The sequence below is a fragment of the Corvus hawaiiensis genome, chromosome 17 (assembly GCF_020740725.1).
Source record: "Corvus hawaiiensis isolate bCorHaw1 chromosome 17, bCorHaw1.pri.cur, whole genome shotgun sequence".
NCBI lineage: Eukaryota > Metazoa > Chordata > Aves > Passeriformes > Corvidae > Corvus > Corvus hawaiiensis.
The window spans coordinates 12,955,699-12,968,993 of record NC_063229.1 but is presented as its reverse complement, the minus strand read 5'-3'; the positions used below and the strand labels follow the sequence as shown (position 1 = coordinate 12,968,993).

At 44.8% G+C, this 13,295-nt stretch overlaps 2 protein-coding genes across 3 annotated transcripts; one reads left to right on the top strand and one right to left on the bottom strand.

The window, feature by feature from the left end:
• Positions 1–45: 45 nt before the first annotated feature.
• On the bottom strand, positions 46–4,953 carry CTSZ (cathepsin Z). Its single transcript, XM_048321552.1, has 6 exons — positions 4,721–4,953; positions 4,278–4,441; positions 2,445–2,624; positions 1,747–1,897; positions 1,363–1,525; positions 46–905 (listed from the first exon to the last, which is right to left on the bottom strand). Exons 1-6 carry the CDS (start codon positions 4,852–4,854, stop codon positions 792–794), a joined length of 906 nt encoding a protein of 301 aa, XP_048177509.1. The 5' UTR covers positions 4,855–4,953; the 3' UTR covers positions 46–791.
• TUBB1 (tubulin beta 1 class VI) lies at positions 4,796–13,054 on the top strand. Of its 2 annotated transcripts, none has more exons than XM_048321549.1 (4): positions 4,796–4,878; positions 10,566–10,674; positions 10,839–10,949; positions 11,059–13,054. In XM_048321549.1, exons 3-4 carry the CDS (start codon positions 10,889–10,891, stop codon positions 12,135–12,137), a joined length of 1,140 nt encoding a protein of 379 aa, XP_048177506.1. In that variant the 5' UTR covers positions 4,796–4,878; positions 10,566–10,674; positions 10,839–10,888; the 3' UTR covers positions 12,138–13,054. The 2 variants fall into 2 exon arrangements, with proteins under 2 accessions (XP_048177506.1, XP_048177504.1); XM_048321547.1 differs by lacking the exon at positions 4,796–4,878 and adding an exon at positions 5,006–9,107.
• The last annotated feature ends 241 nt before the right edge of the window (positions 13,055–13,295 follow it).

Below are 13,295 nucleotides of genomic sequence, written 5' to 3'. Positions count from 1 at the left end.
TACCCACATGCATTAATAAGCTCTTATAATAAATACCCAGTCACATAAGAGATAAATATGTTTATTAAATGCAATTAACAATGCCAATTAGTAACATTGGATATGGCACTGATTTGTCAAATTAGTGACGAGTTCTGGGTTATGGCAATTTAGATTTTGCCTCTTCAGGAGAAAAGGGCACAATCACATATTAAAGCAAGAAATTTGAGCAAAGACAAGACTAATTAGTTAGGAAGTGTTTAGACTGTCTTTTGGTCAATTCCCATTATAGCATTTTGGTGGATAAAAGCAACCTCATCATTTGAGACTTCCAACACCACTGTTTCACCAGGAGGTCCAGGAGAGAGGGTTTAATATTTTGAATTTATCATGTCCAGACTTACCATGGCTTTTGCATCATTGCAACATCTTTGGTTAGTACTGTCAGAGCATTTAAAATAAGCTCTAGACCCAAATATTGAGTATACTTTTCCAGTACATCTACATGATTTGTATTTAAAAAAATAGATATTTACATGTACAGATGCTGTAATTCAGTCAGTGTGATTTTAATACTGTGCATCAAGGTAGACAACTCCTTCACGGGTGAGTTACTTCAAGATGTAAATAATTATCTCAAGGCAGTTCTGTATTTTTTGAAGGCATTGCATGTTTCATCTGGGCTAGTTTTGCAGAACTGCCTGATGGTGTTGAACTGTGAGAGTCTTAGGCTACTATTCTTTAAACAAAAAGAGGTTGTGCTAGGAAGCTTCCAAACAAAGCACCTAAACAAAAAGGTGTACCATGTAGAATCAAGGAAGTATAGGATCTCCATAGGCACAGTCCTCTTCAATAGCCAGATTGTAGTCTGCTCCTCTTCCACCCTTATAGGCACTTGTCACAATCCTCAGCCACCCTCTTTCACCCTGTAAAGGAATTAATTTGCATTGTAAATTAGGAAACACAACTGTAGAAATTGTATGTTTTGTCTGCTCTGCCAAAGCTGATAATTTAAGTGAATGTAGGAATTCACTCAAGCTGAAGTGTAACCCTGGATTCATATGGAGCAACCTGCTTTGGTCAATTTAGATCCTACTCATCCAGTTTAGTATGTGACTGGATTTTTCCCTACAACTAACAGCAACTTCCAGTTGCCCGTAACAAGAGTTGCACACCCTTGAAAGGTAGAATTTGGCATAGAGCTGACATTACTCCAGTAGCTTTGGCCAAATATTCTTGTCTTCAGATTAGCTGGGTTTCATTTTTAAACTACTAGTCTAGTTCAAAGACAGTTCTAACTTCTATATCCACAGACTGTAGCTTTGCAAGTGACAAACCCCACCTTCCCTCCAAAGTCAAAAGCGTGTTCCCATGTCTCCTTACCCAAGGCTCACCCCAGGAGTTACGAACTATCCAATATTCTATCCCATTCTCCACTCCCCAGCCAGCCACAGACACGATGTGATTCACTGTAGGTGAGGGGTTGTACTCAGTGTACAGTCCCCCCGTGTAGGCATCCAGCTTTTCAGTAGCCATTATGCCACAGCTGTAAGAAAACAGAGAAGTTTTCATACAAGGGGATCAGGGCAGGGACCTGGCTAAAAACCAATTGGTTTTCTTGCATTTTGAATTCTGAGCTCAGTTTATGTACAAACTGAAGTCTGCATATTAGTGCAGAACTTTGTCATGTACTAGAGTGAAAATGTACACTGAGTTTCAAGTATTTCACTCCCTATATTACTAGTATATAAACATTTTCTTTTTTACCTAATTGGCCCATTAACATAGATTTCTGCCATCATTTTTTCTCTTCCACTGATAGATCCATAGTCAGCAACTTTCCAGAGAGTGTAGTTCTTGATCACGTGGCATTCTCCAAAAGTGACACAAGTTCCACACTGGTTGAACTTCTTACACTCTATAAAACAGAGGTGAGAGTACCACTGCAGGAGGTTGCTTTTCTTCAAATGAAGTAATAGTCGGACACTAAGCTTTTATAATTCAATTGAGGCAGATATTAATAACTTCAGAGTAATTATTAATACATATTCTCTCTGGTGAACCCAATTATTTTCTGGAAACCACATTTAAAGTCCCTATTGTCACCAGTTACTGTTCTTTACTTCGTAAGTGCCTCATTGAAGACATAGAGAAACCATTCCAGTCATACATGACCAGCCAAAGGTTAAATTTCTCCTTTGTTCAGCTTGAGGTGACACTTGTAAATATTTCAGTACATTAGAGATTGTGTGTCACAGATTTATGAGATTAAGTTAAAGCAATCCAGCTGTGCAAACTTGCCTGAGCATGATTTAGTGCTACACTGTCTGTCTGGAGTAGGAGACACACACAGGCCCGTAAAGAAAACCTGTTCTGTCAGTCAAATGGCAGGAACCACTACTCTGAAAACCCAAGAATACACTAAACCTGGGAAGAAATCCTACAACAAAGCAGAGACATCCTACTTTGATCCTTGGCTTGGTAGTTGTTGCAGGTCTCGTCGGGAATGCCGTGGTCGTGGGCATACATCCAGACCCCGGAGTGGTCCCCGCCCTCGCAGGATCCGGCGTCAGCACAGTCGATGACATTCTGGACAGACAGGTAGGCAGAAGGCCAGGCACCTTTCCTCTTGATGTTGATTCGGTCTGTAAGGATAAGAAACTGGGGTTTGTGACTGGCATGCATGGGTGGCTACACACTGCAACTGGTTTTGAAACTGCTTCCTCTTCATTGAACCTGTAACTGTTTGCAGACAGCAGCACTTGTGGTTGGAAAAGCCTCTGCTGTCTGCAGTGAGGAACACAGCATGACCTAATGCAAATCAGAGGCTGAGTTATTATTGTGGGTTTCCATTAGGAGGGTTTTTTTCCATTAAAAACTCAGCAAAAACATGCAGATGAGTAAGATCTATCTAAAGCCTTGAAGAGCCCTAGACCTCTTTTAATTTAAAAGAAAACTGAAAACTTCTGGATCTGATTCCTGACTTTGACAGCAAAGAGTTTTCAAATACACATCATAAAAACAGCTCTGACCAGTATTTTACAGGAGTAGAGATTTATGTGTAAGACCATGCATAAACATAAGCCTGTGGAGCCCAGGTCTCTGAGAGACAGTCTTAATGCAACAGAAGGCTTTCAGAGTGATCTCCTTGCTGTTACATCAGCATCTCACTGTTATCCTGCCATCTCAGACAGGCACTGCCACCCTGCTGCCTTATTTTGTCAGAAACAAGCAGCTTACTTGGCAGAAAAGCTTCCTGATGAGTATTCATAAACTGCTTCTCTGCATTAATAGCCTTAACTGCTGCCACTGTAATACTTTAAATCCTATTAGTACCAACAACATTCAAACATTCTTGACAGAACTAGAAGCTATCATCCCAGCCTAATCTTCTGCAAGTTGCTGTATTTTACCTATCCTAGTACTTCACTCCATCCTGGCAGGTGTCATACATGTCCATATCCTTGTACTGCCTAGGACTCTATCCTGCATGATTCCTGCTGTCTGCTCACACCTGCCTTGTCTTCCCCCTTCTCCCCAGTTTCCTCTATTTCTACTTCACAGGTAAATTTCCTACAGCCTCCCTGTGCAAGCAGTGCTTCTCCAGCACGTAACTGTTGCATGCAAATCAGGTATTCTCTCTAGAGCCATTACTTCTCCATCTGTAGCAAACCACTGCTTCCCCTTGACTGAGAAAAAGGCCAATAGGAAGATTCCTGCTGAAATCAGATTTGTGTGTCTGCTGTAGTGGTCGGTTCATTTGAATGACAGGACTCCTTTGTTGACAAGAGGCAACTTCTTTCATTTCCTTATTCCCAGCATGGCTAGGGAGCCCCTGCTGTAGTGCAGCAGGCTGAGGTACCAGAAAGGGGAAGGAGACCTGACAACTTTTTTGCATCTGCTGCTGCCATCACCACACCTCCGAGGGGAGGGCAGAAACCCCAGCTCTTACCCCAGGACCTGAAGAGCACTTTGGGAGGACCTATGGCCACGTTCCTTCTGCACACAGGTTTTTAACCACACACCAGCATTTCCTCCTTGTTCCCTTTGGATAAGGTGGAGGCAGCCTCACTCTGATTGCTTTTTCTATTGAAACCAACCTTCCTTGCCTTCACCGTGGGCATCCCCACTGTTCTGGTGTATTCACAGACATCTCAGCCTCGGTTTTGCTGCGTTAGTCCCTGCAGTGATTTAGCACCTTTTACCAGCTGTCAGTAACCTGACGCTAAACTTCCTTTGCTTCCCGAAAACTCCCGATTCCAGCGGGGAGCCAGCCCGGCAGGTGAGCCCGAGCGTACCTGCCAAGGCGCTGGTGCTGCCGTGGGCCCAGCAGGACCCGCAGTACTGGGGGATGTGCTGGTTCCGAGTGGTGCTGGCGTAGTTCACCCCGTCCACGTTCCTCCAGTCCCAGCTCTGCGGCAGCGCCGACACGTCCAGGTACTCGTGCGGGCGGGGGTACGTCCTGCAGGGGGACGGGACGAGGAAGTAGCGCCGGCATCCTCGGGCGGAGGACGGGCGGGTGTTTTTTTTAAAACCACGGATTTCACCGAGTTTCGTAAGGAGGCCGCGAGTGTCCAGCGGGGCCACGTGACCGCCCCCCCCCCCCCCCCCCCCAGCCCCTCAGCGCTCCCCAGCCCCGGCAGGGCCGGAGCGGCCGCGGGCCCCCCCCAAAGCCCGGCTGTGCCTGCCCAGCCCTTGCCCAGCGCTTCTCTCCGCCGACCCGGGAGGGGCCCAACCTCACCTGAGTCCGGGAGCCTTGCGCGGGGCCGGTTTGTAGCAGTGCTGCCCTTCCCTGAAGTAGAGCCCGGCGCGGGCGGGCGGGCAGAGGCAGCCGCAGAGCAGTAGCAGGATGAGGGGCTGGAGCAGCGTGGCCATGCTGGGACAGCGACGGCTCCCGGGGTATGGCCGGCACCGGGGTTTAAGGGCGGCGGGAGGCGCGGAGGGACGGGCGGGGCGAGGCCGGGCGGGCGCGCTCACCTGCGGCGGGCGGGGACAGCCCTCGGGGAGCGGCCTGTGCCGGGCTGCGCTCCGCTGAGCCCCCGCCAAGGCCGCCCGGTGGATCTCTTGGGGATGAGGAACAAACTGAGATCCCGTGTTCCCAGCGCCCAGTGACGTTTCCAGCTCACACGCTCAAAAATCTGATCACATGCGTTGTGACAAGAGGACTTGTATCTGGGACAGGCCCTGTTACAGGCTTCTTTACCTTTGGTCTGACACCTCAGCATTGTGCTACACTGTGGCCAGCGACTGTGACTGGGTTTTTTGTTTGGTTGTGGTTTTTTCCTGGTCCCAAGTTCTGAATTTCTCAAGCCCTTTAATGCTACAATTAGCAAAGAAACACAGGCCTGTGTCCATTTACTCGGCTGCTCCTTAGGGTTCAGACATCTGAAAATTCTTTATTATCTGCTAGAAGATCTAATCAATAGTAAAAACAGTTTTCTAATTTTCCTGCAGAAGGTTCTAGTGACTGTGTGAATGGATTACCAGTCTCCTTTCCATACATTAGCTAGAAGCTTTCATGTTTGATAAACAGGTTTAGTAAACCACAAACAGTTCTCCCCTCATAGCTTCTCTTCCTTAGCTCTCAGCACTTTTTGTAGAAGGCCTGAGGCTTATTAGGTCCACACTATGAATAGAGAAACTGAGGCACTGGGAACCAATGCACCAAAAGAAATGGCAAAGCAAGAACCAAGCCTGTGTGTTCAATGCAATGTTTTTTGGTAGCATTCCTAAGGGTGATGCAGCTAGCCCAGGTTAGCTGAGACTTGCATCAGCTCGTCTGGTAGCCATACACAGATCTCTCTAAAATTACCTGATGGCCTGTAGCCAGGCTTATCTCAAACTGAATAGGCTTTCCTCTCAACAATCTTCTCTGCTACTCTGAAAAGCCAGTTCCTCCCATGAGGAGATTGACAGCTGGACTGTCAATCTCTCAGAATCAGACTTGAAACCAGTCAGAATTTACTCATGAGAATATTACAGTGAAATTCTGAAGCTTTAGTAAAACCTACAGAGAAGGCCAAGAAGATAATTAATAAGAGAAGATGTTCTGGACACAAGGGGAGGATGTTCTTGTTATGTTATATTGAGAGTGTACAAAGAAGAGCTTGTAGATAATGTGTAGCAACTATACTTTTGCTTGTATAGTTGGTTGTTTACTGCCTGAATGGTCATTGCTTGTTAGACAGCCTTGTCATTGTTTGCAAAGCAGCTAATCCTAAATTAGGCCACAGCCATTGTGAAAAGGTATAAGAATAGCAATAGAAAAAATAAAAAATCTTTCTACCTTTCTTGACTATAGTTTACTAGTGTGGCTTTTATGTCCGCCTTGACAACAGCCACACTCCCAAGCAAACTGTATTTTAAAAACTAAAGGCATCCCAGAATGCCTCCCTTCACATGCATATTTTTCGCCAGTGGGTTGCAGCAGAAAGACCAAAAATCAATGAAAAAACCAAAAACAACAACAAAAGGCCCCATAACCACAAAAGCCTGGCTTCTTTGTGGTCTCAGCTCAAACCCATCTCCAGGGCTGTGGTATCTGGGGCCTGCTCGGGAGGCACTGGAAGCAGTGGGCAGCCTGATAATAGACACTGTAGGACAGCTGTAATAGCTGTGCCCAGTGCCAGGCTGCTCCTAATCTCCCCGGTGCCAAAAGTCCCTCGGAGTCAGCTCATGCAGCACAGTCCCCTCTCTCCCCAGTGACTCTGCTAATCTGCAGCTGCACATGTGCCACAGCCGTTCCTGGGAAGTGCCTTGGGCTGTTAACAGGCTTGGGGCTTCTCAGGGCTGAGCAGAGACAGGCCTGCAACTAAATCTACACAGAAACAGGCCCCTCATAAGCTAGGTCTGGGGTAAAGTCAGACTTAGAGGTTCACAGAAATGCAGATGGGAAGGAGAGGGAAAAGAGGCCCGAACTCACATCTGCTTCACAAAGCATCTCAGCTACCTGGTGTCATGTGCCAGAATTTTTAAGACTCTATAAGGAAGCACTTCAGAGGAGGCACATGATTCTAGGGAGCTATTTTCAGCAAGAGGAAAAACCCCTATTTAGTGATTGCATAGTTATTTCACTTCTCTTTTTCCCCTTTCCTTCTGAGATGTGCTCAGCAAATATATTTATTGCTGAAATTATTTTGTCATATTTTTGGACAGTGAATTAGCACCTTCAGCCTCTTCTTCCCAAGCTGCGTCTTTTGTGAATACATTGCATATTTTAAAGAGTATTTATTTAGTGCCAGCATCTCTCTGCTGACATTGTGTCAAGGCAGCTCCCATTCAGAATCCAGCAACTGAATATACAGCTCAGATCTCCATTATTGCTCTTAGCTAAGGATGGTTGGAGAAAACAAGTATGAAATGTGCATAAATAAAATGAGATTTGCTTTTAAAGTAAATGTCCAAATAACCTTTTCAGAATTCTCTTAGGGAATTGTAGAGAATATCCAAAACCATTGTGGGAAATATTGTGAATGTGGCAATCGGACAGAACTTTTGCATATCTTGCTGGGTAAACTGAATGGCTTAGAGAATACCTATCTTTTGTAAAATGATAAAATGATTGTGTTTTAAGGAAACAAAATTAATCTACCTGAACTCAAAGTCTTCCTTTTATTGCTCCCTACTGAGTATGCTCATAGCATGGCAGACAGGATGTTTGCTCTCTACTCTTTTGCAATGCGCTTCTGGTGCTGAACTCTGTGTTAGGAGCAGTTGTTTCTTCATTGGCTGGTGGGAGAACTGGAAGTCATTGAGCAGTGGGGGAAGCCTGGAATAAGCCGATTTTTCTTCTGGAACAATATGGAAGTTCAGAAATTCCTTATCTCTAGCAACCCATCAAGTGGCAAAGTAGTTACCTTCAGTGAGTCAAGCCAGTGTCAGTCACCATTTTATGTTAAATAATTTAAGGTGCTTTTCTAATTATAGTTCCTTTCCCCATCCTTAAAAGGAACACTTGCAAGGCAGTGGCAGTCATTTGATATGTAATGAAACTGCTCTAGGCTTCCAGAAATTAGTCCATCCTGGGTTTCTGCTGCTCAGTGATACTGGTCCTGGTTATCAGCAGCCAAACATGACTGTGTTGTGTTTTGTTCTGCCTCACATAGTTTCCTTTAACACAGTGAGATGTTTCACTCAGTGAATGTTACAGTTCACTTCAGACAACTTCAGTGGAATGGAGTTTTCACCTCTAACATTTTCCTGGCAAGGTCTGAAGTACATCTGAGATATAAGAAATTAAGAAATATTAGAAATGCAGTTATTTCTTAATGTCAGGAAATGAAGAGAGAGAGGGAGAGAGAAAGAGCATCCGTGCAACCTAGCCACAAGTTAATTCAAGTTTTGGCTGTAAATGATGGATTCTTATAACTTTTTAAGGACCATGCATCACTGAGAGTGCAGTGTTCTATCTATGTATTACAAAGTATTTTTTGTTACTGCTCCTGTCCCCCTCCTGCATGCAGTCAGACACTGGGAATAATGCTTGTTAGTGGAGTTTTCCTTGCAATGCACTAAATGTTGTGATTATAGGAGGCCCCTGCTCACAAGTTGTTACTGTTTTTATTATGGGTGTTGTCCTCTATGACTCATATGATGCTAAAATTTAAATTATGTTGCAGAAGCACATGTGCTTAATAAATTAAGATCACTCACTTTGGGCTATAATCTCTAGATATGCACATACATTTGTATATAGATTATGTCTAATATAAAATAATGAAACACAACTAGAATATGCACATATATTCATGCATCACACTGCTGCACAGAGAACTGGAATCAATTGTGAGAGGGTGCATGTGACAATGTTGCTTTCCAAGCCACTCAGCGATGCACCTGTTCTGTTGTACCTGTACCCAGGCAGTAAAGAGGCCCTTGGCTCCTGGTGCAATGCCTGGGGCTGGCTACTCCCCTGGCTGGCTGAGTGACAGTCCCTCGGGTATAAAAGGGCCCCTGGGGCGGGGCTGTGCTGGGTGTAGCTGATAGAGCAGCAGGCAGAGGGCTTTTTCTGGGGACTGCAGCTGGAGAGCCCTGGTGAGGTTGTAGCCACCAACAGGTCCGAGCCACACAAAATGCGTGAAATCGTGCACCTGCAGATTGGCCAGTGTGGGAACCAAATTGGATCCAAGGTAAGGTCTCTTTTCAACACTGATCATTAGTAGGAGATCAGAGGTAGCAATGCAAACATCATCAATGGATGGGGACTTTTGGGGGGGAACAATTACCTTGTTAACTCGATGATGGGAAGCATAGCATGTTAGCAGGGAACTTGAGTACTTTGGTATGAAAAGCCAAAAGCTGGGTTTGCTCCTCATGCAAAGTTTAATGTTCATTTGCAATAGCCATGGCACAGTGATTACAAGTGCTCCAGAGCATTCCTGCTGGGACTCATATTCCCAGGGGGAGCTCATACACTCTGCAAAATACTGGGACAAGTGATGGAGCTAGTAATTCCAGGGCTGTGAACTTGTGTTACAGGTACTTTAGTTCAGCCATGCAGCAGCAACTCTGCCACATTTTATTCATTATCATAGAATCATACAATGGTTTGGGTTGGAAGGGGCCTTAAAGATCATATGGGATCATATTAATCAACAGCATAACCTGTGTTAAGAGTGTGTAAAGTGTCACTGGCCTCCTGTGAGAGACAGATGTCATTTGGAGTATTTTTGTGTAGCTCAAACACTGGCATGCTGTGACGCAGAGGGCAGTCACTATTGCTGACTTTCTAGGTTAGGAGTAAAAAAACCCTCAATTACTTCATGCTGTGTGATGTCCATCCTTTTTTTTTTTTTTTTAATTGATAAGTAGGAAGTTGTCAAAAAATTATCTGGTTTGGGCTGGAAGACCTTTTAAGACATGGGATAGTTGAGGGATGGTTCTGTTGTGTTCTTCCTCCTTTTTTTTCTTCCACAAATCTCATCCTGATTCCTTTTAATGGAACATGAAGCATGGAACATGCACAAGTTGGCAGTGGTGTATTTGTACACTCAAAATGGGACTGGATGCTAACCCAGGAGACTTTTAATATTAGAATAGCCTGGTCATTACAGTGGGTGGGTGTGACTGCATGAACACTGCTGTGGCTGCTGCCCAGATAAGAGCCCAGCACAAGAACACATCCATGTGAGTGTCAAGATAGGGTGTTTAGGACCAGCAGCTGTTTGTGGAAAGCCTTGCTGATGTACAAATTTGCCTGTGCCAGCTTTGTCATGCTATGGTCCTATTCGTGCATGACAGGACTCAAAGCAACTCTCCCTAATCCACACTCCCACAACCTTTTAGTTAAGCTCATACCAAGTAGTAACTGTTATTTAAACTTTTAAATTAATATCAGTTTTCTTTTACTATAAAGAGAACAAATCGAGGCCCTCCACCTATTAGTGTGTGGGCATAACATAAATGGTCTGCTAAACTTTTCCCCTGAATTTATTTGGGAGGGGTAGACAAGGATCCCTGTTCTGATCTGGTAAGTACATGGCAAAGCATCCCCTGCTTCAGGCACAGTTCCCAGAGCTGGTGCTGAACATGTTGTGCTGAAAATAAATAAATCATTCTCCGTGCATTGTACCTCTTTCCTTTTGCAGTTCTGGGAGGTGCTTGGTGAGGAACATGGGATTGACATCACTGGGAACTATCGTGGGGATTCACCACTGCAGCTGGAGCGAATTAACGTGTACTTCAATGAGGCTTATTGTAAGTGCTCAGCAGACCCAAGAGGGAGGGTAAAATAAGTAATTAAAAAACCCACAAAACCCCTAAACCACTATATAGGTGGATTGGACTTTCCAGAGTGGATTGTAAGCCTGTTTCTTTGACCTCTAGCAGTAATTACATGCATTCATTTTGTTTTGTTCCAGCCCATAAATACGTGCCCCGTTCCATCCTGGTGGACCTGGAGCCTGGGACGATGGACAGTGTCCGGTCCAGCAAAATCGGCCCCCTCTTTCGACCTGACAACTTTATCCATGGTATGGACAGCACACTGCCAGCAAACTGACTGCAGGCAACTGTCCCATGGAACTCCTTTCAGAATTCTCGTTAACTTTTTGGCTGTTCTTTCTGTAATTCTGTTCACAGGTAATTCAGGTGCTGGCAACAACTGGGCCAAGGGCCATTACACAGAAGGTGCTGAACTGATTGAAAACGTCATGGATGTGGTCAGGAATGAGTGTGAGAGCTGTGACTGCCTTCAGGGATTCCAGCTCATCCATTCCCTTGGTGGTGGCACAGGTTCAGGCATGGGGACACTCCTCATCAACAAGATCAGAGAGGAATATCCTGACAGGATCATGAACACCTTCAGCGTCGTGCCCTCACCCAAGGTATCCGACACGGTGGTGGAACCGTACAATGCCATCCTCTCCATCCACCAGCTGATAGAGAACACAGATGAAACCTTTTGCATTGACAATGAAGCTCTGTATGATATATGCTTTAGGACATTAAAGCTCACCAATCCCACCTATGGGGACCTCAACCACTTGGTGTCCCTAACGATGAGCGGCGTCACCACCTCGCTGCGTTTCCCTGGCCAGCTGAACGCGGATCTGCGGAAGCTGGCTGTCAACATGGTGCCCTTTCCTCGCCTGCACTTCTTCATGCCAGGCTTTGCCCCGCTGACAGCTCGGGGCAGCCAGCAGTACCGGGCCCTGACGGTGCCAGAGCTCACCCAGCAGATGTTTGATGCTCGGAATATGATGGCAGCCTGCGACCCCCGCCGCGGGCGCTACCTCACCGTCGCCTGCATCTTCAGGGGCAGAATGTCCACCAAGGAAGTGGATGAGCAGCTGCTGTCTATCCAGACCAAGAACAGCTCCTACTTTGTGGAGTGGATCCCTAACAATGTCAAAGTGGCCGTGTGTGACATCCCGCCACGAGGGCTGAGGATGGCAGCCACTTTTATTGGCAATAACACGGCCATCCAGGAGCTCTTCATCAGGGTGTCCGAACAGTTCTCGGCCATGTTCAGAAGGAAAGCGTTTCTCCACTGGTACACGGGGGAAGGCATGGATGAGATGGAGTTTTCTGAAGCAGAAGGTAACACCAATGACCTTGTGTCCGAGTACCAGCAGTACCAGGATGCCACTGCAGATGTGGAGGAATTTGAAGAGGTAGAAGTGGAAGCAGAACCCAAGCCAGAAAAGGAAGCAGAGTAAAAAGTATCCAAACATTGTCCAAATGAGCCTGTTCACATTCACTAAAGACAAAGCAATAGCCATCATCTGCATGCCCAAAATAACATTCTTCAGAATTTTTTCCCTGCATCTGGCCAAGTATATCTGATATTACAACACAATGCTTTTGAAATTAATGGCAGCTCTGCTTTACTGTCTTAAACAACTGTTGACACTGAATCTCTCCCAAAACCAATCTACTATGAAGACAAATTGTCTCATAACAGCCTTTCCTGTAAATGCATTAACTTTTAGAATACAATCACCAGATACTGAATGTACTATACAGCCACTGTGCCTGTGTATATAGATCAGGATCATAAGCAATAGCAAATTATGCTGTCAGTTCATCACATTTATTTATTCTCAGGTAATCACAATCAACAGTCCCTTGTTGATTGTGAACTTGTTACTGGTTTAGGAACATGTGCACATCTCTAAGGCCTGCAAAGGCAGTGACTCTTCTGCTATCACTCCACAGACTGATGCAGATCTGCAGAAACATCAGGGGAAAAATGACTGAATATGCACATTCTTATTTTCTCTCACATTGCTGGCTTATATTATTGCAGAGCTTGTATTCATTATTATGGTGTGGTTTGTTTCTATTTCTAACTACAGGTTGAGTTACATTAGCACACTAAGTTGTGACATTGTGTAAAAGTTTCGGTGTGGTATTTTTTTTCCTAGGTACTAACTACTGTAAATTTTTTCCTAACATTCAGTACAACAAAGATGACATAGAATGGTTTGCAGCTTGTTAATATAAGTTACATGGAAGTCACTAAAACAAAACCATATTTTGCCTTCAGTGAAAATTTTCTTGCCATCACAGCTGTCTACTTAACAATGTATTTATAATATTCTTTTAAATAAAGATTATATACCATTCTATAAAACAGTTTTATACTTGAAACAGTTGATAGACAAGAACCCATAGTTTATTCTTGCAATAACTAACTTTGAATTACATTCATTATACTCTTAGATGAAAAGGTTTGTTATACTCTGAAGAAAGTAATGCCTCATGTTTGAGTTCAGTCTTGGTGAAGGAACCTGAAGCCAATTCTCCTGTGCACTGGGACAATGTCACCCCTGCTGTGAGGACACACAGCAGCAGGAAAATGCAAATACCTCCCC

Coding starts and splice junctions, on each gene's coding strand:
- CTSZ (XM_048321552.1), bottom strand. CDS start 4,854: ATGGCCACGCTGCTCCAGCCCCTCATCCTGCTACTGCTCTGCGGCTGC. Junction 4,442..4,720: donor CGCAAGGCTCCCGGACTCAG/GTGAGGTTGGGC, acceptor GTCCCCCTGCAG/GACGTACCCCCGCCCGCACG. Junction 2,625..4,277: donor CAGCACCAGCGCCTTGGCAG/GTACGCTCGGGC, acceptor TTATCCTTACAG/ACCGAATCAACATCAAGAGG.
- TUBB1 (XM_048321547.1), top strand. CDS start 9,051: ATGCGTGAAATCGTGCACCTGCAGATTGGCCAGTGTGGGAACCAAATT. Junction 9,108..10,565: donor GGAACCAAATTGGATCCAAG/GTAAGGTCTCTT, acceptor TTCCTTTTGCAG/TTCTGGGAGGTGCTTGGTGA. Junction 10,950..11,058: donor ACCTGACAACTTTATCCATG/GTATGGACAGCA, acceptor TTCTGTTCACAG/GTAATTCAGGTGCTGGCAAC.